The 26,362-nt window shown below is 31.4% G+C and overlaps 3 protein-coding genes across 5 annotated transcripts; all 3 read right to left on the bottom strand.

The window, feature by feature from the left end:
• Positions 1–503: 503 nt before the first annotated feature.
• On the bottom strand, positions 504–5,192 carry LOC105765704 (uncharacterized). Of its 3 annotated transcripts, none has more exons than XM_012584908.2 (7): positions 5,051–5,192; positions 4,110–4,539; positions 3,454–3,573; positions 3,270–3,323; positions 2,587–2,750; positions 1,976–2,152; positions 504–1,179 (listed from the first exon to the last, which is right to left on the bottom strand). In XM_012584908.2, the coding sequence occupies exons 2-7, from the start codon at positions 4,473–4,475 to the stop codon at positions 969–971; spliced, it is 1,092 nt and encodes a 363-aa protein (XP_012440362.1). In that variant the 5' UTR covers positions 4,476–4,539; positions 5,051–5,192; the 3' UTR covers positions 504–968. The 3 variants fall into 3 exon arrangements, with proteins under 3 accessions (XP_012440362.1, XP_012440363.1, XP_052481645.1); XM_012584909.2 differs by having other exon boundaries at positions 4,949–5,114; XM_052625685.1 differs by lacking the exons at positions 4,110–4,539; positions 5,051–5,192 and adding an exon at positions 4,949–4,990.
• Positions 5,193–7,901: 2,709 nt separating this feature from the next.
• On the bottom strand, positions 7,902–15,798 carry LOC105765703 (homeobox-leucine zipper protein HDG11). Its single transcript, XM_012584907.2, has 10 exons — positions 15,556–15,798; positions 13,525–13,764; positions 13,330–13,447; positions 13,036–13,224; positions 11,315–11,788; positions 10,445–10,546; positions 9,984–10,365; positions 9,201–9,469; positions 8,599–8,688; positions 7,902–8,492 (listed from the first exon to the last, which is right to left on the bottom strand). Exons 2-10 carry the CDS (start codon positions 13,647–13,649, stop codon positions 8,106–8,108), a joined length of 2,136 nt encoding a protein of 711 aa, XP_012440361.1. The 5' UTR covers positions 13,650–13,764; positions 15,556–15,798; the 3' UTR covers positions 7,902–8,105.
• A 6,416-nt stretch (positions 15,799–22,214) lies between these two features.
• On the bottom strand, positions 22,215–26,057 carry LOC105765702 (glutamate decarboxylase). Its single transcript, XM_012584906.2, has 6 exons — positions 25,785–26,057; positions 23,938–24,142; positions 23,644–23,844; positions 23,090–23,558; positions 22,972–23,024; positions 22,215–22,883 (listed from the first exon to the last, which is right to left on the bottom strand). Exons 1-6 carry the CDS (start codon positions 25,871–25,873, stop codon positions 22,392–22,394), a joined length of 1,509 nt encoding a protein of 502 aa, XP_012440360.1. The 5' UTR covers positions 25,874–26,057; the 3' UTR covers positions 22,215–22,391.
• Between the last annotated feature and the right edge of the window lie 305 nt (positions 26,058–26,362).

The raw sequence follows: 26,362 nt of genomic DNA, 5'->3' as shown, positions 1-26,362 counted from the left end.
TTTATATTTGTACAAAACAATAAAGAAATATATTCGAATTAGTTTAAAAATCTGGAAAAAATTATACATATTAAAACTTAAACTAAAACAATTTTATTTTAAAAACTTATTGATTGGTATGCACTATTCTAATAATAAATCGATGCAGTTAATTTGCTTCATTCACGTTGACCTCTTATACCCAATTTTAATCGCGTCGACAAAAACACTTGTGCACTGACTAGTACACAAATGATATTAAAAAATATATAAAAATTTAAATCTTTTACCATTACTAGTAAAAACTTGTGTGCATGAATATTTTATTTTTAAAATTTATTTAATATCATTCATTTGGTATTTATAAATATTTTATATACATATATTAAATAATTTTTAAAAATATTGATGCATTTGAACAAGCCGTATCAATACACATCAATTTCAGTAAAAAATTGTGCATCCACCAGTGCAAACTAACTAATTGAGATTTAATTGGTATGTAACACATGAGCTCAATGACGGGAGTAGCAATAAAAATGGTATAAAAAGAATTGTGGATGTTCAGGTCAAGCAACATCAAGTACAATATGGCAAAGGATTAAGTCACCAATTTGAAACTAAACATCCCACGCTTCCAATATATGCTCATTATGAGAACGAGCCTTGAGTAGTTCAGTTCTTGCCAAGCCATTCCAAACCTGTAAACTGCTATCGGATTTGGACCGATTGCAACAAAACCAGGCACAACTAGCCATTGCTCGATCACTATCTCGAACAAAACTCCGATTTGTGGTGGCATCACTCATCTGAGACATGCTTAATGTACCTAAGATAATACTTCTGAGTTCACAAGTCCAATGTATTAACAGGGTCCAACATGGATCAAACTACTGAATAGAACCCCACTATCTAAGAAAGATACATGTATATAGTACAAGACAATTCTTGGGAAATAGAAGAGGGTAAAGCCATATTTATATTTGTGCTTAAATTAAGTTATAAAATCTAGCAACCCAAGGTGCAAGTTCCATGTTACTTGGTGTTCTTGGATTTATGGCATAATAATCAGACCAATAGCAAGGCATAACTTTGGCACCAAATTCCCCATCCAAATAAATACAAAATGGCAACCAAGTCTCACCCCCATTCATTCTTCTTTTCCTCTCTCTAGGGTATGCCAATGGTGCCTGTACATATCTGCATAAAAAAATTTCCATACTTATGTTTTTCAGTTAAATTACATAAAAGAAAATACCATGTTCAAATCAAAGCCCTGAACTTGGCAACTAGGTTTGCATTGATATCTGTACCCTTTTTTTGTCCACATTGGTACATGAACTTTGCAACTAGGACCATTTTGGTCCCTGAACTTGAATCTGAAAATCTCAGAATGTCATACAATCAAACTTTTACATTTTTCAAGTTTAGATACCAAAAAAGACCTAGTTGCTAGCTTTAGGGACCAAAGTGGACCTAATTGCCAAGTTCAAGGACTAAAAGTTATATTAAACCAAATGTATATAACAGCTTTCTCCTGAAATTGGTGTCAACTAAATATATGAAAGCACAAGCTAATCAACATTTGCTATTCACGTTTCTGAAAGCCTTCTATTAAAGAGCATAATATCCACTATAATGTAAATTATAATAATGATAAAATAATAAGTAACATGTTTCAAGCTATACTTTGTACAAAAAGGAGAACGGGGATGCATAGTTTCACATTAAACTTTTTGTGAGCCAATTTGACCGTAACAAGATTTATCTTAAAACTTATAGAAGTTAAAAGCAAGAGATTCACCAAAAATCTACAAAAGTGTTAAAAGTTTCATATAAATTATAATTTATTACCATCCAGTTCAAGCTGGAATGAAGTAAATAGTACTAAACAAAACTTAATCTCTGTATATCCTTCCTAACCACAGAACTTGAATTTAATAGAAGATTTTCAATAAGAAAAAATAAAGTGGTGCAAAATGCAACTATAAAATACCTGATACCATCCACTACTGCATCCCAGCAAAAATGCGTGTGGCCGAACACATGACATGCAAAGGAACTACTTTCAACCCCGTGTATAGACCTTATACGATCCTCGAGCCAATCAGAGCCAATGACTTTTGGGAGGTTTGGATAGAACAGCATTCTTTTCTCTGGACAGAGCTCTTGCCTGCATAAGAATAATACAAGCAACTGTTACACCTCACTTCATGTGTTTATCGAACCAACAATAGGAAAACCTCTTGTTCACACAATTTCCACCATTGTTAATCACCTTTGCATACTTCAGTCATTTTCTTTATGCTGACATTTACATACTTCACTTTACCATGCAATATATTGCACTCTATCTACACTATATGCTTGCACTATTGTGGTCATTCTTGCCTTCACATGTTGCTACCTATTTGACTTAAGTATTCAATACAGCTTTAAATCCTCTTAATTTATTACCATTTCTCTCACAAGATTATGCTTTTGAACTAAGTTAAAGCAACTATCCTCCTCTAGCCACCATTTGTGCATTACAAAATAAGGAAGCAACTATGAATCAACAAGCAATGAGCTAAAAGAAATCAGGAGTTAAATAAGTATGTAACTAACCTAGGAACAAAGTGAGAAAATGTAATAATTTGGCTACAAGTGCTCTGGATCCGCTTCACAGTATTCTGATTTTTTTCATTCATTAAGTCAAAGTATAAAGCAAGAGAGGTATCCCTGTTTGAAAGGTTGCCAGGCCACTTGCATGCATGAAAGTCCTTACATGCCTATACGTCAAAAAACGAAAAGAAAGAAGATATACATTTAAGAATATCCCATACCCCACCAGATGAAAAAAATCAGACAACACTTAATAACAAAAAGATAAAATGAAAAATATATAAACAAGGAAAGAGAAGGGAAAAATGAAACAAGCAGGTTTCAAAAACATTTGAATCTAAGCATGAAGATGCAAATGCCCAAACATCAAACAACTAGTAGATGGAAGATTATGAAAAGAAAGGAGCGGAGCTCAACTCATAAGAAAACTTGTCATAACATGTCATTCATCAGCATAAGCACAAAAACAATCTACATTATGATAAAGAATGTATAATTAAAAAAAAAAAATCAGCTATGCGGAATAAGCTAGATGTCTTCATCAAATAGAATGAGGAGTAAGGCCCATGGACAGAAAAAACCCATGATGCTACACCATTAACAATATATTGTCTGTAATAACAAACAGCATTGATCAACATCAGTGAGAAATGAACCATCAAAGCTTTTTAAATAAAGTAAAATACCATATCCAAAGACGGAATTCGAACGCCAACTATGTCATCCTCCCTATCAAAGCTCTGCAGTTGAAGCAGAAATGTAGAACAAACAGATTACTTCTACTAGGCTATATTTTTAAAGGGGGGAAATTCAAATAGTCAAGCCAACGAGTACAAGAGTTTTGAGAAAAACTATTTATGAAGTGATCACCTCATGGTACCAAGAAAATAAAGGAATAATACCCAACCCATCTATAACCGCCGGATTGGTCTCAACTCCGAGTTGTTTACATGCATCAAGCAATTTATTCAGCTTCTCAAGAGAATCAAACTGGAAATCAAACAGCACTACTGTAAGGGAAATATTATATAACCAGCAAAGAAGCAGGATATAACAAAAACAATGTAAGAAAAACAACAAACAAGCATGGTGACACCATGAAACATAGAACAATGAAATTGGACAAATAACATTATATGTTAATTCTTGGTGACAATCTAACATGTTAAAGGTCAAATATACATCAAAGAAATCACACAGATCTTCTCATGAGTAAGGATATCTTTAGAATTTAAACAGAAATAAGCAACAAAATAACATGACCAAATTGCAAGCTACAGGCTCCAAAACAGTAATTAGCTTGACAAAAACCTCCAAAATCAATTGGTGACAAATTTGCACATACTAATAGGCAAACACTGGATAAAATACTAAAGAAGGAGGTGAACATTGGTTTAACCATGTGATAAAATTGCATATGCAATAGCAAATAGAAAAAAACACACAATATCATATCCACAAATGCATCTATATGTACAAGCAAGTTAACTTCAATTTCTTTTGTAATATATATGTATCTTTCTTACATCTTCTGTCTCCCAACGACACCAAAGATCATGGTTTCCAGGTACAAAAAATACATATTCAAACCTTTCCTTCAAGAGAGACATGGTCAAAATGAAGTTATCATACATCTCTGCTACATCACCAGCAACGAGAAGAACATCTTTTTCATGCCTCTTAGTAGACAAACTCCTCACCCACGCCATATTCTCAGGATAGTCTGTATGCAAGTCTGAAAGCACAAAAACCCGTAGGCCAAAACCATCTTTTTTCGCACCAGACACAACCTGAGGCCGTTTAATGCAACCCCTCTTTACACATCTCCTATACTTTTTCAATGCTATCTTCTCACAGAAAGAGTACGAAGATAAGCTCAAGCATGAGATCATGAGTCTCAAGTGCAATGAAACAGTGTGGGACAAACCAAATTGCTTCGATTTAACAATAACCCAGCTGATAATCAACAAGCAAGCAAGCAATAACAAAGCATTAGCTTATTTATTAGTACCTTACAAAGCCAAGTATTCATCCACACAAATCAAATACAAACTCCACCAAGTAAAGTAAACTAGCTCATACATTGGCTAAAACCAAAAGATCAGTAAATGCCGAAGAAAAACTAAAAACATATATATATTACCAGAGACAAAAACACATCACGTGTTAAAACCACCTAAATTGTTCGACTATTACTTTACATTTCAACACTTTTAAAGGGAAATAAAGCAATAGACACAAAACGCAACTCAACTCAACTTACTAAGCAATTAAACTTTGCAAACATTTTTCAAAGAAGTAAACTAAAGCTCATACATGGAATTTCATTCCAACTGTAGTTAATAAAAAAAGTTCTTCAGATTACCGCCTTTTGAAAGAGGATTTTACACATTTTCTTCGAATTGGCAGTGTAAATTCTGTAGGTAGAATCGGAATGGCCACTGAATTGAAAAGAAAAATTGCTTACCTGCTTCAATAAATATATTTATTTAGATGGTCTTTGTCCTTTTTGGATTTAGCTTCTAAGACTGAATCCAAGCAAGAAAATGAAGAAAACTGGGGAGGATGACTAGAAATTTGAGGAGCGGTCGTCTTATATGAACCGTCCGATTTCGTGTTTTTGGATGTTTATCGTTGGATTCCAATATTTTATTGGTTGAACTGAATGAAAATATGGAAGGGTTAATACACTATTTGGTAACTTAGTTTAGCTCCAATGTTCAATTTGGTACTTAATTTTTTTAACATTTGATTAAGCCCTTGAATTTAACTTTAATGTTTAATTTAGTACCTGGATTTTTTGTCTTAATTAAGTACTTATTTTTTTACTAAAGCAAACATGTCAAATATTTATTCGGCCATATGATGCCATTTGGTTTGGATATCTAATTGGACATTGAAACTAATCTCAAATACCAAATTGATATTGAAACTAAACTTAGGTGCTAAAATGTATGTTAACCCAAATGGAATCAATTGAAAGTTGAAGCTAAACTTATGTAATTTTATAATTATTTAACATATTATAAATATTCAAAATACTGTCCACTATAATTATTTTTTAAAGCATATTTTAATTTTATAATTATCTTTAATATTTCAATTATACTTTTGTGAATTTATAAGAATTTATAACAAATATATTTTAGCTTTATGAACTTTTTTCATATATTTTGAGTATACTTTCCAATGTTATAAGATTTTGCGACATGTATTTGATTTAATTTTATAAAAATTGATCAACTATAAAATAATGTATAAAAATTCGAGATAGGTCAAGACAACATAAAAAAAGATCCTAAGACTAATGCAATTGTCCTATTTATTGCATCCATTTTTCCATTAAGAAAATTCCTACACTTATTCTTCTCCGTAATTTAATACCATGTTTGATTAATTTTATCGTACGCTAGCATGATCACTACTTTAAGTATAACTTAAATTCAAATCGCGCTAGTCACCTTACTGTTAAAACTTTGCTCTTCTCTTACAATTCACAAAAAAAAAAAAAAAAACAATGTACATTAACATAAATTTTTTCAATTAAAAACTTGAACATAAATTTTTCGTTTGTGTATTTGTGGTTCAATCGATTATATTTATTCGATTTCATTCAAAATCGATTTTCATTTACTTGAGTGTTAGGTACAGTAACAAAACATACATGAGCAAAAGGAGGGGCCTTAGCCCACTTTAAAATAGAAAATTATTGCTTTAGTCCCTTAAATTTATAAAATCGTAAATTAATATATGGTAAATTATAGTTTGACCCCAAAATGTTAGAATTTTAATTTAGTCATTTTGATAACCATAATGATATAAGTAGAATTACAATTTAGTCATTTTGATAACCATAATGATATAAGTCAATACAATGATAAAATTACACTTTAACTCTCGTAAAAATATATAACTTAATCTCTCACCTTACCTCATCGAACCCTAAATATAATATTATTGGGAAAGACAACCATAAACTTTAAAAGATTATTCATCACCTGTAAATTGGCATGGAAAATAAAAAAAAATTAACCCTTATTTTGAGTTTGAATTATGGGCAGGCAAAGCTTAAGACTTGCCAAACTTTCATTATTTTATCACATGTATAAGCAACACGAAATATTGATGCTAAAGGGGGGGGGGGGGAGGAAAAGAGAATATATATAAAATAGATTCTCCCATATGAACAGATATAATATTACTAGAGGGTCATAATGATGATAAGCCTTTTTTCTTTAAATTTCCACTAAATAAACAGAAGTTGATTCAATTGTTCAATAATATATTGGAATATTCTATGAAAATCCATCTAAAATTTAGGGTGTAAAGTGAAAATTTGGCATAAATGTTGTGGGTTATCGATATTATTTGCCTAACCTTCCATCCTAATGACGAGCTAACTCCTCTACATATGTAGGCAATTATTATGAATGAATCTTTCCTTATTTACAAGAAGGGTAAAATTCCTTCTCAAGACCCTCTATTATTGAAACTGGAACAAATTAATCTCTCTACTACCGAATAAATTGATTTAATCCGTATACTATTTAAACGAGCCAAATAAAGCCAAATTGTTATAGAGCTAACACCTATTGTTTAAAAATAACATTAAAATCAATGTTTGATTTGCAGTTAAACTTAAAATGAAATATTTTATTTATAAAACCATTAAAACTTTCAAAACACTAATTTTGTTAAACAATAAATTACATTTTCCAAACAATAAATTTTAACTCTATTGAAATTTGATCTTATTAGATTATTTTCAATAACATAAAGAACTAAATCAACCCATTTAAAAATAAAATGGACTAATTTCTTCTTGTCTATGTGATAAAAAGATTTGATATCACTATAATTTTAAAACGGTAAAAGTACCATGGAGGCCCTTATACTAAGAGTTAGATTGCATTTTGTCCCTTTTATTAAAAAATGGGCAAATCAGTCTCTGTATGTTGAATCAAAGAATAAACTGATCATTTTTGTTCAAAAAATTTTACTATTAAAAATTAGCATAGCTAATAGAATAACCAAACAACGAAACATAGTGTGGCACATGGAGGATAGTTTTTAACAGTAAAAATAAATGAAATTTTTAACAGAATGATTAGTTTGTTCTTTGATTTAACATATATAGACACTCCCATTTCTTGAGTACAGGGAGCAAAATATAATATGACTCCTAATACAGTTCCCACCAAAGTACTTTTACTTCTAAAATTAATATTATTATTTAATTATCAAAAATTATATATATATATATATATATATATATATATATATATAAAGAAGAAGAGTAAAGCCAATGGATAGAAGTGTAAAGCCAATTGAGGTCCAACACAAAGGATTAAAATTTAAGAAAAGACAAATAACATATACGTTTGTGTTATTGACTCCTCTTCGAATATTAGTAACCACTCTTCCAAAGATTAAATTGAAAAAAAAAAAACAAAAAACAAAAATGCCTTGTAGTAAGAAAAACCCTAGACACACACATGCACCATAACCCAAATCAAATCAGTTCAAGAACTAGGACAATTCAAAGCAGCCTTAATTTGTTGTACAGTAGTACCAATAAGGTTATTAACAGTTGTGACCGAATCCAAGTTTAATTTTGCCGATGGCAAGCTGCTCACTAGTATTTGAAACGCTACCGTAATCAATGAACCACCGGACGATCTTCCGTGCCCGGTACTAGAACTCGTCGATGCTCCGTCACCTTGCTCGAGATGACCGTCGGGTGTTATCGTAAAACCTGACGGAAGTAACGGAATGTAAGAAGGATCTTCGCCGCTCATTGCTACATTAATAGCTGGTAAATCAACTGGACAGTATACCACCAGTGAACCAGAACTGTCTATGCAACTCTCTTGTAGTATTAACATGTTGTTGTGACTTGTATTAAAGGCCTATTGGAAAAAAAAAAAGAAAAAAAAAAGGAAAAAAACAATTCAGTTTTAGTACGGTAAACGGAACATCATCGGAAAATGGTTCCTTTTTTTTGTCGGAACTTACTCGTAAAACGGATATACAGTTGCCGGGATGTGATCCGTTTGCGATATGAGCAACTTCTTGGACTGCGTTGCCGTTGGATAGAACATCCCACTGAAGGAAAAGAAACAATGTAACAGTGAAAAAACTAATAACTCAATAGGTACATTAAGTTACGGCTAATATACTAAAAAGTCCTTAAACTATTACATTTTATTTAAACAAGCCCTTAAATTATTTTTATAGTAAAATCAGCTTATATCCTATGATTTTAATATTAAAAGAAAATTGTTTAAATTTCAGACTCTTATATTAATTTTTTATTGATGCAATAGAAATTTTATACACTTTTAAAAGAGTGATTAAGTGTGTTATATATAAACACTTTCAAGAAATTTTAAAATATTATTTTAATTTTATTTAATAAACTATACTCATCAAATTCAAATTAGCATAAATTGAATTACTTTAATATTAAAATCAAGGGTTTTCATGAGAAAAAATTATACATTAAGAGCTTATTTAACTAAGAAATACCATAAGCACTTGTTTAAACAAAGTATAACAGTTTAAAGGCTTACTTAGTATATTAGCCTTTTAAGTTATTGATGAAATTGAATGTGTACCTGTGGTCTAGTTCTTTCATCTTTGAAGAAATTGAAGACATTTTGTGGACTAACAGGGAGCCAAAATGTAGTAGCTGCACTAAGAACTATACCGTTGGGTTGTCCGGGATCAGAACTCTTATGAACGGTGACCCGAACACCAACTTCATTCGAACCGGAAAGTGTTGTCGACCGATGACTATTCGATGTGCCGACGCTCGTGCAGAAATTGTTTACCATCCTTTGAGCTAGCTTCATCATGCTTCTCTTGCCCTCGGGAGATGGAATCACTGAAAACATTTTCCACAAAAATTCATTTACAACTATGGTTTAAGCAGGGGTGAATATAAAGGGCGGCAAGTAAGGCACTAGCCCACCCAAAAATGGACAGTTACAATTTTGTCCTTTTATAAATTAATAAAGGGTAAACTACAGTACTAGTCACTCAATTATAATTTTTTTCATTTTCGGTCACTTAACTATATTTGATTTTTGAGTGTTTCATTTTTACATTGGTCAACTGGTGACTAGAAAAGCTAAATAATAGTAATTAAGTGACTATTTTGTTACTTTTCATAGTTGGGTGACCTCTACCACAGTTTACCCATAATTAAATTATAAATTTATATAAGATAAAATTGCACTTTGACCTTCCAAAAATTAAAAAAAAAGTATAATCCTTTTAATATATAATAAAATTATATTTTGACTTCTCAAAAAATTATAATTTAATTTTGGCTCATTCTAAAATTTTTCTAGATTTGCCCCGGGTTTAAGTATATGGATTGCTAAAAAATTAATTACCTCCACCGAGATCCCGAGTCGAAGTGCTCGATACCATTAAGCAAGCAAACCGTTCGCACATCCTTTGAAGGGTCGTGAGCCACCGTTCGGCTCCAAATGCTGAACCACTATGAACAAGGTCTCGATACAATCGATGAATCGGGGTTTTGTCTTCAATCTCCACATGTTCTAACCAAGTAACCTTGGAGTAACCATTAGGCATGTCTTGAATCAAACAACCAGAAGGGAGTCTATGAGATCGACATTGAGAAGCAAATTGTGGCAAATCATATGAAACGTTGACAATAGCCCATAACCCTTGTTCAATTTGTTGACAATATCGAAGTGTATAAAATTCTCGTGTTGGTACTAATGGAGACAAGACCTGTAGTTCTTCATACATCTGTAAAAGAAACATAAATAAACCAAAACATGAATCAAAACATAAATCAAAACAAAACATTATTGATCAGTGGATTTACCAATTGCAAAGAACCACTATGTGTACCCAACATCCCAGGTGAAATCACTTCGATTGTTTTGGCAATTGACACAATGGTGGGAAATAGCTCCACCCATTTGTTCTGCAATTAAAAGAAAAACAACAATAAAAGAGGGATTAAAATGTAAAAAAAAAGGTTAAATCACTTTTTGGGGTCTGAATTTGGCAACTATCCCCACTTGAGGCCTAAACTTTTTTTTGGTCCAAGTTAGGCCCTGAACTTGGTAATTTTCCCACATTGGGGCTTGAACTTTTTTTTTCTAAATTAGTCCTTGAACTTGGCAATTGTTCCCATGTTGAGGTCTAAACTTTTGGAGTTTTAAGGAAATATCAGGGACTAATTTAGACAAAAAAAAGTTCAAACCCCGATGTAAGAACAATTGCCAAGTTAAGGGTTTAATTGAGACAAAAAAAAAGTTTAAGCCCCAATAAAGAAAGGATTAAAATATAAGAAAGAAAAGATTAAATCACTTTTTGGGGCTTGAACTTAGCAACTATTCACACGTTGGGGCTTGAACAATTTTTTGTCCAAATTAAGCTATGCCCTTGACAATTATTTCCATATTGAGGCTTGAACTTTTTTTGTCCAAGTTTATCCTTGATATTTTCTTGAAAACTCTAAAGTTCAGGCCCCGATATAGGAGAAATTGACAAGTTTAGGGGCTAACTTGGACAAAAGAGTTCTAGCCTCAATGTAAGAATAATTGCCTAGTTCAAACTCCAATGTGGGAACAATTACCAAGTTTCACACTGAACTTGAACTAAAAACAATGCTTTAGCTCCAATGTAAGAATAGTTACCAAGGCTAAATAATAATTTACCCAAAAACAAAGGACAAGTTAGAACTTACGGAATCCATGAACATGTCGACCAAAGCTAAGCCATTCATAATAACAACACCGGAATCTCGAGAAGCTTCGACCCTAATATTAGGAGATTTAAAATGAGTATTATGAGGCTTAGGGAAGATTCTTTCATAACTTTCGAGATTAAGAGCATCTTTGCCATCATTATTGGATTTAATCCACAATGGTTCATTGGTTTGTAATAGCCTAAGCAGTTCTTCCATTGCATTTGCGGCTATATCAGACATGAGGGACTTGTCCATGTCTGAAATAACGACCGGTTGGAACGGTAAATTCGGCATTGATGACGAACTTCCAGGGAGGAGATCGAGATCGAGTGAAGGACCAGCGCCGACACCATAGCCGTCAAAACTCGCCATCCTGATATCTAATGAAGAGATATGAACAGGTTGTACCGGTGGGAGTTGGGATATTGGTCTCCCTATGTACTTGGCTGCAATGCTGGATACTCTATCAAGCTATAAAGTGCAACAAAACAAAACTATTATTATTATTCAAGAAAGGAACAGAAATATAATATACAAACTAACATTTAATCTCCAAAATTTTACTATTTTTCTAAACTTAGTCCTTGAATTTTTTAGTCTCATTAAACTTGTAATTTTTCTTAGTTTTTGGTAATGTCATAATTCTTAGGGGTGAAGCCAAAAATTCTTTTAAGGTTAATGATTAAAGTATATATTTTATAAGAGTTAAAATGAAATTTCACCTTTAGAGTTAATTGCACCAAGTATCCCTAAATTATGACCCCGCTCTAAATTGGTCTCCGGATTTTAAAACATTCTAATTATATCAGCAAACTATCAACATTATAGTAGTCAAGTCATTTTGTTATTAAAATTGTTAAATGACATATTAGATCTTATGTAGCTAAATTTAAAATGAAAATTTTAAAGAAATAAAACTGAAAAAAAAAAGAAAAAGAAAAAGAGTGAATCTGTAAAACTTATGTAAAATCTTTGAAAATCTCAAAACTGTGATATGATTCGTCATTTAATAGTTAAAATAATTATTTTAGTAATAAAATGACCTAATTAATATAATTTCAATAGTATAGAGATGTAATTAGAATGATTCAAAATTTAGGGACCAATTTTGAATGAAAGTCATAGTTTGAGAATGTTTGAAGCAATCAACTATTCACCTTTATATTAACTTATATATATTTTATAATTTTAAGAAAGACTAAATCCAAATTTATCACTTTTAGGACCAAACTATAATTTTACCATGTAGTAATTAACTTGTAATTTTATATATATTTTAGAGTATAAAGCATGATTTTTCCTATTTTAAAGGCGCCAAGACCTTACCTATCATTGCTTTAGTCTTTAGTTATATATCATCACTTAATAAATTATAAATTTTTATAAAACATTTGGAGTCAAACAACCATTATTTTGTAATGTATTAACTTGTAATTTTATAATTAAATTTTGAGGGTTAAAGTATAATTTTATCTTTACTAATTTAAAATTTTATAAATTATAAAGAGATTAAATAAAATTTTCTATTTACGAACAAAACCCTAAATGCGCCTTAACTCTTAATGATACAATATTATTATTTATCACATTATTACTTAAAATTATAATTAAAAAAGTGATCACATAATATAATTTTAAAATATCACCCCATTCATTAAAATGAGAAAGAATTTGCTAAATTCAGTAACCAATATGGAAAAAAAAAACATGGGAAATACCTCTTCCTTTAATTGAGCATTCTCCATTCTCATTTTCTGGTCATCAAAATAAGAATCTTCAGTAACAGGAGGACCACCACAAGAAGGACAAATCACATTCTTAAGTGCTTCTCTTATGGCTATGTTTTCACATCGGATCTTATCGTTCTCAGCACGAAGTGCAGAGTTATCGGCTCTTTCATGTTGTGCCTGATGAAGAAAAAACCATAACCAAATAATTTATTCAATAAAGAAGAAGAAAAAAGAAAAGCCCCATAAGCCATAACTGCGCTGATAATGGAGATATAGCACCACCTTCATTTGTGTCCTCCTATTTTGAAACCAAAACTTGATCTGTCTTGGTGCTAATCCCAATTCCCTACTTAGATGTAACCTTTGTTTCTCGTCTGGGTGTGGACATTCCTTGAACATCCTTTCACCAACAAAACAAAAATCAAATCTACCTGAAAAAAAAAAAACCAGAAAGAAATGGTCGGCCGGTGTTCTTACGATTCAAGCCTCTGAATCTGGTGAGCAGTGTGACGATGGTAAGGCTTTTTCCGTCGTGAAAGGTCGGAGGAATCATGGTCTCCGCCGGAACCACTCGCTCCTACGCCGCCGCTTCCGCAATCCATAACGTCTCTCCTTTACGAAAACACCCTAAATGAAAGCGTAAAAAAGTGTCTTTTTTATTCAATAGGAGCAACCATTTGGATGTCAACACCGCCCATTATCATCATTGCTAATAAACTGGAGATCAAAAACAAGAGCAATGAAAGAGTATTGTTATTCTAGTCAATCAATTTTGAGGGGGAAAAAGAAAACGGGCGAACTATGAAAGATAATGGCATAATTTTTGGTGAGTGACTGAGTGAGTGTAGGCAGAAAATGGGTTTTAGTTTTTTTTAGGGTTAATATATTATTTAGTCCTTGAATTTCATTTTAATGTTGAAATGAACTTTGACACTGACTAAACTTGTAATAACAATCAATGCAAACACTTCTAGTAAAAACTTGTAATAATATTTCACTGTTTTTTAGGGAAATATATTTCGCTGTTAATGTATACTTTTTTAATATAATCACCCAACATAACTTTATTAGTGTATATTTTATTTATAAATTATAATTATGTATTGTTATATAGTAGTACACAGATGTTGACAATATCAAATTATTGGCTTATTTAGTTCTTTTAGTAACATATCTAGAGAAGCATATTTTTACATTCAAATAATAAAAAGAAAATTAAATTTTAGACCCAATCAATTTAATATTTATATTTATTAAGAAAATAAAATATGATCAAATTGGAATAAAGTAAAGATTTACCATTTAAAAATAGTGTGAAAATTTATTTATTTACAAAACCATTTCATTTACAAAACTATAAGAAGATAAATAATATTTTTGGACAATAAACATTAACTTACGTATAAACGATTGAAACCCATAATAAAATGTGACAATTTTCTTTATATTTAATAGATCACAGCAAAGTTTCCTATTTTCTTTTTAAAAAAATGTGGGTTCTTTATGTTTCCATAGAAAAATGCCTGGCTCCATCTAGTTAGTGAATTATGGCACCTTGAGCCAAATTCATAGTGGTTTAGAAGACGGTTGAAGATGCAATGAGGTAGCGAAAGGGGTATAAAATAATAATGTTATGCCACATTCATTACATGTAGGGTAACAAAACATGTTTTACAAAATGCACACACACAAAATTATTGGTAAAAATATCATGGAGGTTTTTTTTATCAAGAGTGAAATTATATTTTTTTTCTTCTCTGTTCAAAAATAGACAAAATAGTTTCTATATATTAGATCTCCTTCGGTTGAAAATTGCATTCATTTCTACTATTAAAAACTAGTTCATGTATATCATCATAAGGTACACATAACATGCCACGTGTAACTGTCTGGTTATTTTGTTAGTCACGTCAATTTTTAACAATAGAAATGGATGGAATTTTTAAAAGAAATGATAGATTAATTTACTCATTTTTTAAGTAAAGCGGAAAAATAGAATGATAAAATTACATTTTGATTTCTAAAATTTATAATTCAGTCCTTACATCCTCACAAAAATTTTCTAAGTTCACCATATGACTCAATTATACATTATATGTAATATTACTTAGTGGTGTAAGTTAAAGAATTAGTTTAATTGAATAAGGCTCTACTTAATTAGTTTAATTTGACATGTTGTCTTCTTCACTTGAATAGCATTGGGAGAGCATCACCATGGTATTTATATGTAAATCTTTTGAAAACCAATTAATCTTTTTATTAAATAAACAAATTAAACTTCCTAAGACTAACAATATTGCACTTGTTCCTATTTAGTTTCATTAAAAAAATTAGATCTTTATATGCCTCAATTTCATTTGATCTTGTGATAATTTGATGAATATGATTTTTGTTGATTTTTTTTCTTTTTGAATTTAATTAAGGTTTGTGAGGAGATCACTGTGTGGGGGATGATGAATATGCCTTTGTTTTTCAAGGGGAGGAAAGTGAAAAGAAGAGGGACCAAACCTTAAATTAATCTATGGCTTTGCTCTGACCTGCTACCACCGTTTGCCGCCTGCTCTGCCACCGCCGATTGCTTGCTCCGCCGCCTGCTCTTGCCTGGTTTTTAAGATGGATGGTGGTTGGAATCAAAGTAAATGGACAAAGGAAATGATGTTCTTGTTTAACTTTTCTGGTGTGTTCTTTTTTTGGCTCATTGATGTTTCAAAGCTTTTTTGTTGGCTTAAATATTTGCAAAGGGTTGGATAAAATGGTTAAATTCCATTTTCAGACCCTCTTAAAAATTTATCAATTTTATTTTACCCTTTTAACATAAAAAAAAGAAGGGATCAAAATTATAAAACATTCTCCTACAAAATATATTATAACCATGGTTCAGTGTTTTTTCATAAAATTTCTTATAATTGACTAAACACAAGTAGATTGAATATTGTTCAATAATCTATATGTAAAACAATTAAAAACTTAGGGTATGAAATGAAATTTTGATATAAATGCCGTAGGTTATCAATATTATTGCCTAACCTTCCATCCTTATGAGGGCTAACTCCTCCATCTATCTATCTATATATATATATACACATATATGTAGATGTAATTATTATGCATGAATCTTCTTTCCTTGTTTACAAGGGCACATACCAAAGTCACCATGAAGAAGATCATTTTATCATATGAAAATCTAATAATTCTAACCACCATTTTGCTCGTCAATGATATTTAATAATAGCCAAATTCGTAATTACTATACTTATATTTTGACTTTCAATTCGTTACCTTTCGTGGCAATTTAACCATCGGAAAAAATATAATCTATTAATTGTCATAAATTGTATAGGGAAATTTTTCAATCACTTAATCAGAGCTGTCTTATATGTCATTCGCTTGTTTGAAGGATTATTAATTATAGGGATAAAATATTAAATTTATACATTAATTTTGATTTAATGTATAATCTGATATATGAATTTTGAAGTGGTTTATATGCATACATGAACATTTGATTTCGATTCAATTATGTACATTTAAAGAAATGAATGCATATAGACCGGGGGTGTGACAATGTGTTAATCTAGTTTGAGAGTCTCGAAGCGGTTAAGAACATTCAGGAAAGTTCTTTGAAGGGTTTCAACTCTACCCTGATTAGGAGAATTCATCAGCTGCTGTCACAATTTGATCATTAATAGAGTATTTGGCGCATTCTTAGAGAAGATATTCAGGACGTGGATAGCTCGATAAATATGGCCCATGAGAGAAGGCTTGGGTTGCGACTTTTTGAGAATCCCCCGTTCGGGGGAAAGGTTTAAGTTCTTGTAGATAGTTTTTATTTTCTTGCCACCAAAGAAAAGAAATGAATACATACATTTATTCTCATTTTGCATTTATATAATTGTTTTTGCATGCAATACATCAACGTAAAACGATGCTAATTCGATAATATTATTAGTAATTTGTGAAAATTGAATCAATTCAAAATTTCATATTTAAAATCACACGGAATTAAAATCTATATATAACATTATACATTAAATTAAAATTTACGTATAATTTTTATATTTATCCTATATTTCAATTGTAGCTTAAGGAGGAAGATGGATGGATGATGCCCCACTTGATTAAAATGTATGAAGCTGGTTGAAAGGAGATTGTCAACATTAAATAAATTTTATTAATAATGGGAGGGTACTTCGCTTTTATTTTTAATCAGTCATCATCAATTTTTTTTTTATCTTAAGAGTCTGTATTGAATTAGTGAAATTAAAATCATTAATGAAATACATATTTAGATTTAAAGATAAATATAACGACCAATGAAACTTGATTAAATGAGATAATATTACTCTTTTTGTCTCGTAAAATTTTCCAATTTTTGGATTAATTTGCACGAATTGGAAAATAAGAGTCTCGCCATTGCAGGGCAAACCGGCTTGAATTTAAACAAAAATTTATATTGAAATATTTGAATAAAGTCCAAATAAATCCTTAATAATTCCATAATTTAATTTTCGTAATAAACCCCCAAAGTTTTCTATCTTAATTCATCTTTAACCAAAACAAACCTAATTAAACTCGTTGAAAATGAATGAAGTTGAAGCATATTGAAAGCTTTAGAAATATAAAGGGCTCCATTACTAATTTGTTCAAAATTAAAACGAAAAAAAGAAAGAAAACATAAAGACAGTAGGTTAAGAAAGTGGATAGTTAACCTAACAATGAAGGCAAGTGATGATCGCTAGAGAAAAAAAAGTACTTTGAGATGATCATCCACTTTAAATACACCCTTAATGAAAACAGATGGTCCAGCTCTACCCCTATTTATTTCATTGCCATCTCTATATACCCACTTAGTTTAATATCCTCACTGCCTATTGGTATATTATCTCCACGGCATTGCCATTTTCTCTCTCTCTTTTAAGAACAATTATCAGATATTGATCATGGAAAATAATTTGTTTATGATGATGAACTTAAACGTCTAGACGTGTTTTTAAAATGGAATATATATATATTTGATGGGTTGGTGGAGCTTCATGCATACGTAAATTAAATATGGATGATGAGAAATAATAATAGTATGTGTAATATGTTGGGAGTAGTAGCTGGGAATATTTACAGGCTCGAGCTACCATAATTTATATGTTAACTTTACGTGTGTATTTAAAATATGGACTCTCTTTTTTTTCAGCACTTGCTTTAGTCATAATGATCGAATCATCGCATGTTGTGGTGAGGGAGCCTTTAGACTTCTTGTAGATTGAAGTCCAATCAATAATACTATTCATAAATTTATGTTAAATCTAAATATGCATATTTTAACATTCAAATGTTTGTAAAAATCAATTTAATTTTTAAATGAGATAAGTAATTAATGAGATTAAATTCTTAAAATTAAGATTAAATCAAAAGTTTTAAGCTTAACTATAAAATTATCCCCAATTTATACTTTTATTTTTCACTTAGATACCTAATTTTTTAAATAAAAATAGTACATAAGCTATCAATTTTTATCTCATTTTTGTCCAAAAAGTGTACACATTAAAGCATTAGGTACCTAAATTGAGAAAAAAAAAGTAATATAATTTGAGGGCCAAATTTATATTTAAGCCAAAAATTTTATTAAATACCAAAAGGTTACAATTCTAGCTTAAAGCTAGTGAAGCAATGAATTCACACCCCAAGATAAACTCCTCAAACCTAAACACCAAATCACAAACACAAGGGTGAAATTAAATTAACCCTTTTTCTACATTTCAAAAATCCAAAGAATACAAGGATTAATAAGATAATTAAACCTTTTGAGGCAGGCGGGGGCGTGGCATTTTCTTCAAAACTTGTGATAAATCATTATTATGAAGTGAAAATTGAAACCATCCACCTCTTCTTCTTCCCATTGATGCAATGAATATGGTTGCATCCAACATTACTTATAATTTTTAATGGCTTCACCCAACGACCAATGGAGAGGTTTGGTCGATTTAACCATTTAGATTTGGCAGGTTTTGCCTCATATAATCCCACCCTCAATCTGAATATCATCACAATTGATTACTTTGGCCTGTCAATGGTTGTCAATCATTAAAAAGGGTAGGGGTAATTTACCCCTCAAGACCCAAAATTTAAGATCATCAACTAAATTTTTTCTTGTAAATAAATTACTCAATTGGATCCACATATCTGTCACAACTGTCATGTCCTTCACTTTCATTTTTATGCAGATTCTAATTGTAAGCTTTTTGGTTTCAGTTTATTTGCATAATTTAAAATTTTATGAATTTTAAGACGTAAAAACTAAAAGTTTTCATTTTAGAAATTGAGAGCCTCGCCACCTCTCTTGGTGCTGCCCATGATAGGTATACACGTGGTTAAAAAATTGATCTACGTGTTTAAAACATGCTCCATCTCATTTTTAAATGTATATTTAATGCCCAAGCTAGGGTTATACAGATTGAAAGATCTGATCGATGCTATATTGATATTTTGATACGTAATTATAACAATTTTTAGCTTAAGAACCAATTTAAAATTTAGGTCATCTAAAAAAAGTAACTAAACTATGCACCTTAAACTATATAATAAGATCAATGATAAGGGGACTAGTAGGGCCATGCCCCTAAATTATATATATTTGTATATCTAAGATATATCAATATTCATTTTACGGTTTATAAGGACTGGGTTTTTAGGATTCACGATTATCCCTCCTAATAATATCATCTCTTAAGAATACATGCACCCAATACTTACTTTTATAAATTTCTTGTAGTTCTTCCTGTCATCATTCTAAAAATAAGGAATGTCAATTTTTTAACTATCTAAAAGTATGATTAGAAATATAAGGTATATTGATGTTTACCCTTAAAAAGAAATAAATTTCCTTTTGTAAAATATTTAATTTGAAATGATAAATTTGGTAATACTTGGTAAATCTCATTCACTAAACTAATTTCCTTATTTTGGTTGTTAATCAATAAAGTAGGTATATCTATATTAATTGCTAAGTTAATATTATGCATAATTTAATTATAATCATTTGATATCAAGTCATTAATTTTTATCATTTTTCTTTTGCATATGCAACCAAATCTTTTATTTACTAAAAAATTTACTTTTAATAATAAAACCGGTCAATGAGTTAATCAAACCACATTCTAAATCAGTTAAAAACTTGGATAAGTGCACTTAATCCCACGCATTTAATATCTACTTCCTCGTTTCTTAGCTTTCCAGAAATTGAAGGTACCCACATTTTATGTTTATAAAAATTAATTATTCGAGATCTATGATTGTTTCTTTTAACAATGTTATCTTTAAAGTTTGAATTCAATTTTAATGAATTTTGACAAAAATTTTGAAATGAATTTACAGCTAGGAAGGATCTAAATGCATTTCGGGTTAATTTAATATTGTTGTTATAATAAAAAAAGTGTTATTTTTTAAAGCAGTGGGAAAGTGTTATAAAAATATATATATAATTTGTAAGTTTCTAAGTATTTTCACATTACTGTAAAAATTAAAATATCTATTTTATTCATGTTTGAATGTAAAAAATTAATTAATTGTTGAATGAGTCTTAGCTCATTGACATATGTATTGTTGTCAATGTAGGATGACGTGAGTTTAAGTGCGTTGAAGCGAATTATCTTCCTATTTATGACTTAAGTAGGGGTTATGAATAATTTTAGGCATTATGTAAATAAAAAAAAACAAATATGATCAGAACTAGACCTGTCCATGGGCCGGGCCGAGTCTGGAAAAAATTTTCGGCCTGCCTCTTAGGCCTGGGCCCGGCCCGGCCCAAAATATGGGCCTGAAATTTTTCCCAAGCCCGGCCCGGGAAAAATATCATAAGCCCGAGCCCGGTCCGGTCCGGCCCATTTTTTAATAAACATTAAAAAATTATTTTAAAAATAAAAAATAAAAAAATATTTTAAAAGTATTTTAAAATTAAAAATTAAAAATTAAAAAATAAAAATAAAAAATATATATTTATTATATTTGAGCCAGGCCGGGCCTCGGGCACAAAAAAAGTGGTGCCCGAGGCCTGGCCCATTTTTAAAACAGGCCTCATTTTTTTACCCAAGCCCATATTTCGGGCCTATATTTTTACCCGAACCCTCCCATATCGGCCCATGGACAGGTCTAATCAGAACCTATAATAAGATTGTTTAAAAATTTTAATTAATATAAATAATATTTAAATAATATAATACAGTTATATGTATTTTAAATAATCTTTATTTATAAGAAAAAAATGCAAGAATTCAACGTAGTATGTGCTGTGGAGGGCTCAAGCTCTATGCAATGTCATTTATTCAATGATGAGTTTTAGAACTTGTAAATCTCGGTAATTTTTTAGGGTAGGGGATATGATTTTTCTTTCTATTTATCAAGGATAAAAATATTATAGAAGTTTTTATATTAAGAGTTGGATTGCATCTTATCTCATCTATTACAAATGAATAAATTAGTTCATGTAAGTTAAATTAAAGAGAAAATCGGTCATTCTGTTAAAAATTCAATCCATTTGTACTGTTAAAAACTTATCCCTATATGTCAGCATGAGGCACACATGACATGCCGTGTGCTATTTCCGGTTATTCTGTTAGTCATGAAAGTTTTTAAGAGTACAACTAGATGAATTTTTAATAGAAATGACTAATTTGCTCTTTGATGTAACATATAGAGACTAATTTGAGTTTTTTTAATAGAGGGGGCAAAATGTAATTTAACTTCTAATATGAGGGCCTTTAATACTTTTACCATCCATCATGTTATACCCATATCTAATTTCATATAACAACAAAGAAGGTAAGACGTAATTGATAAACAAACTTAATAAAATTCAAGAAATTTGATTAAATCTAAAACCAAACTCAAGTGGTTTAATGAAGTCGCAAACCAAGCTCAAACTTAAAAATTAATGTTCAATCAAGCTAAAACCAAATATCAAACTTCGAATTTTGAATCGAGCTTGTAAATCATGATAGATTTTCGGAAATGAAAGTTCTTTTAATTCATCAAGCTATAACCCATATCTTGATTAATTCTCAAACCGAATTCAATCCAGCTCAAATTTACTACCATTCATGATTAAGTACGGTAAAAGATGATTGTTTTCAACCATATAGCTAAATTAATGGTTGCTTAATAGCAACGAACATAAATAAATAAAAACATACACATAATGCTTAAATTGAACACAATATTGTTCGTCAAACTGGACATATGTTACAGATGCATGACACAACGAGATTATGACCAAGTAATAGGTCAATTATGCTGCAGTTTGGAAATATAGCTACAAACATTATATGATAGAACATAGATTTTGTAGGAGCCTTTTAACACACACCCGTCTTCTTAGTTTTCACATAATGCCTCCATTGCTTAGTAACCTTTTCTTGAATCTTTCTGTCACCCATTTTAGCTGCCTCCCCATCTTTGTTCTCCTCTACCACTTCTTTTGCAACGGCAACAACGTGAGAATCTTTCACGATTCGACTCGGAAGTGAGTCGAGTTCCTTTAACACCTCTTGAATGTGCGAGATAAGCCTCTCGGCCAAGCTACAACTGAAGTCTTCCCTAACAACCACGCGCAGGACTGCGATGTGTTCGGCATCTGCAGGCATCGTGTATGCAGGGACAATCCACCCGAACTTCCTCAAGGCATCGGATATCTGAAACACCGTGTATTTAGTGCTGTCTTTTAGAGCAAAAGCAACGAGGGGAACGCCCACGTCTTTGGAGACGACTTCGAATCGTCCCGTTTTTTCTATCCCTTCCTTCAGGATTAATGCATTCCCAATGCAGTTTTCCATGATCCTCTTGTATCCCTTTTATAGACAAAAATATCAGAAAGTTATAAATCGTTAATATCCATTCGATGTCGAGCCTATGTATGAAAATTTCAGTAGAATTTACCTCAAAACCGAGCCGAATAAGCTGATAATATTGAGCTAAGATTTGACTAGAGCCTGCCACAATGTAAAAAATTTTCAGGGATGAGATCTTTGTATTAATGTATGCATGAAAATGTTACCTTTAGAGAAGTTTAAGGTGAATGTGGGCTGATCAGATCCAAGGTAGTTGATGTGAAACACGAGATCATCTGGCAAATCCTCCTTGCTTCTCCACACGACCCAACCGATACCAGCATATACAAGGCCATACTTGTGCCCACTGACATTGATGCTTTTTACTAACGGCAGGCGGAAATCCCATTCGAGTTGCGGGTAAACAAAGGGAGCAATGAACCCTCCACTAGCAGCATCCACATGTATTGGGGTATCCCAACCGGTTTCCGTATTCTTCTTGGTGAGAAGTTCATTAAGGAGCTTCACATTCTCAAACTCCCCGGTTAGGGTGGATCCGAGAATGGCTGCAACACATATGGTATTCTCGTCGACCATTTCAACCGCTTTCACAGGGTCCATCACATAGTATCCCTCTTTCAACTTCACTTCCTTCAATTCAACCTCGAAATACCTTGCAAACTTCTCCCAACAAACCTGTGTATACCGTATTCGAACAACATTTCAAACCAATTCACGCATCTCCGATCGCAAACAACGAAATATTACACAAAAAACTGACCTGCACATTCGCTCCGGTGACTATGTTAGGCTTATCATACGGTTTTCCCTGTGATTTCATCTTTTGTTGCCACTTCCTTTTAAAGGCTAATCCTGCCAGCATTATTGCCTCAGAGGAACCAACTGTCCCGACACCAACCGCGGCTTCACCGCTCCCGATAGGAGCATTAAATAAGTTTGCTATCATGTTTACACATCGATTCTACTTGACCAGAGCAAATATCGGTTCACTAATATGACAACAAGGCCTAGTAAGAGTAACTTACGACACAAGCAAACAAGAAAAGTAAGGTACCTGAAGCTCAGTGGTGACAGGGTATTCGTCCATGTCGACGTAGTTCTTGTTTATTGAAGCCATCATGAGTTTATCACACTCGGGTTCCATCCATGTGGTCACAAATGATGCTAAGTTCAACCTGGGATTTCCATCAAGCATCAGTTCATCAGTTATTACTTGATAGGCTGCTTCCTTGGGCATTGAATTTTTTGGCATCTGGAACCTGCACCAAATTATGGTATTAAAATTAGACAACGTTACATTCAATTTTCAAACATAATAACATTTTTTACAAAGTGATTTTAGTTTTTAACAACTTTATAAGACTGATGTTTACATCCCTCCCTTCCACTCCATATAAAACAGAGGTGAAAACAGAGGGCAGGCAGTAGCTTTGGATCCTACAAAAGGTAAAATTCCTTTCTAAGTCCCTTGAAAAAAATAAAAGTAGAATGGTAAACACGGTATCTCCATTACCCCTTTGGATAGTATCACTTCACCTCAAAAAACATCAACATATTGTTTCACTCACTCACATACTAATATCACACAAAACATCTTTTTATCGCATAAAATATTTATTATACTATAAAAATAAAACATAAAAATGCACAATATGGTTATGATGTGTAAAATAAAAACAGATCAATTTCTTAAATGTATGAGGGGATGATTAGTTTTATACACAAGAATTTTAATTTGTCAAAAGCAGAGATTGGATTGTGCTAAATAACTTCACGTATTTCCAAAATACATAGAAAGAAGCTCTTCATTCATAATCATACATACTATAAATAATTAAATACAGATATATATCATAAATAGTAAGTAGTTTTCTTGTTTTTTCATAATGGAAATTTCACTGGTTTTACTTATTTTCGAAAAATAATTTTCCTTCATCACCAATTAAGTTGAACTGAGTTTTTATATGTCAATGAAGTTTAAAATTTAATCCATGTCAAACCTTCTTAATTTTACTATTACTAAATCCATAATCTTTTTATTATGACGGATTGAATCTTAATTCGATTGGTATGAGCATTGTTGTCAACGCAAACGTAATACAAGAGGACATAAATTTGAGTATGCAGAAGCACATGTAATCAATACCATTCCTTAGCTCTTCTAAATTAATGAAATTTGTATAAAAATATTTAAGTTTAAAATACGATAACATCATACTTTAAAATTATGGTACGTCATCAATTAAAATTTAAAAATTAAAATAAGTTATATATGATACAATTTAAAAATTAAAATAAAAAAACTAAAATTTAAATTAACTCAAACATTTATTTAAAGATGGGGGGTTGGGAGTTGGGAGTTGGGACCAGTCGGTTTAAAAAAGTATTAAACCAATATACTCGATTGAATTTATTCATCCGAGAAAAAAATATTTTTATTTTTTAATTAATTATCTAATAAATTTTATCACCAGTACGTTGTCGAGACCGGATTTAGTCATGCCACTGTGAAACCCGGCAATCGATGACCGCCGTCAGATAATGCCTCCATCCGGTAGGATCGCGGCTACCTTATCTATCTCTTTGCTTTTCAAAAGGAAAATCTAGTTTTCGCAAATAACAAGGAGCAAAGTAAATAAAATAGTTCCTTCTTTTTTCGCTATATATGAGCTCCTCGTTTTCGCAAGAAAAAAAAGGGGTTTATTTTATTTTATTCATCTTTCAGTCAGCTTTTATCTTACGTTTAGCATTCATTTCGGAATTTGCTCTTCGGCGATATAAAAAAATCAAGTAAATAAAATAATCTTTTTAAAAGAACGGACATGAATACAGCAACGATCGGTGCTTTCCATATATATAAGAGAGAGAAAATCAGAAGATTAAGGCAAAAGGAATAAATACCTGGGAAGAGGTTGGCGGACATATCTGGAAGCAAAGGTACTGGATTCAACATACTGCTCCGGCGCCGGGGTCGTGGTTGTGAGCACCATTTTTGCTGCTGTTTCGTTTACTACGAGCTTTTTTGGGTTTGGAAAGGGGATTTATAATTTAGTATTTTATTCTAAATAGTAAATAGTGTGAATTGGCAGTGGGGTGAAGTTAAGCAAAGAGTGATATAGAAGGAAAGCTTAGGTGAGTGATCAAGTCAAGGCAAAGGCAAAGGCTAAGCTAACTTAACCTTCAAAGTTGAGCAAAAACAGACGAATCATAATAAAAGGCAATGTATGGATCGGCAATGGTCAATTTTGTGGAATGCCGACAGTTGGACGATTCCTTAAGCTCCACGTGTCTGTGTATTATTCCATCTGATCCTGTACCACTATCAATCTAAAACTTAATCTTTCCTATTCAATGCGCGGCGTCCCTACCTCGGTTTTTGCATTTTACATAGAGTTTATTCATAAAATAACACCTTCAATTTTTTCAAAAAAATCAATTATTTTGTTCTCGATTAAGCCATGAATTGATAAAATTAGTCA

Source organism: Gossypium raimondii, chromosome 12 (assembly GCF_025698545.1).
Source record: "Gossypium raimondii isolate GPD5lz chromosome 12, ASM2569854v1, whole genome shotgun sequence".
In the NCBI taxonomy this organism is placed as follows: Eukaryota; Viridiplantae; Streptophyta; class Magnoliopsida; order Malvales; family Malvaceae; genus Gossypium; species Gossypium raimondii.
Note: the sequence above shows the minus strand (reverse complement) of the source record. Positions and strands in the feature narration are given on the sequence as shown.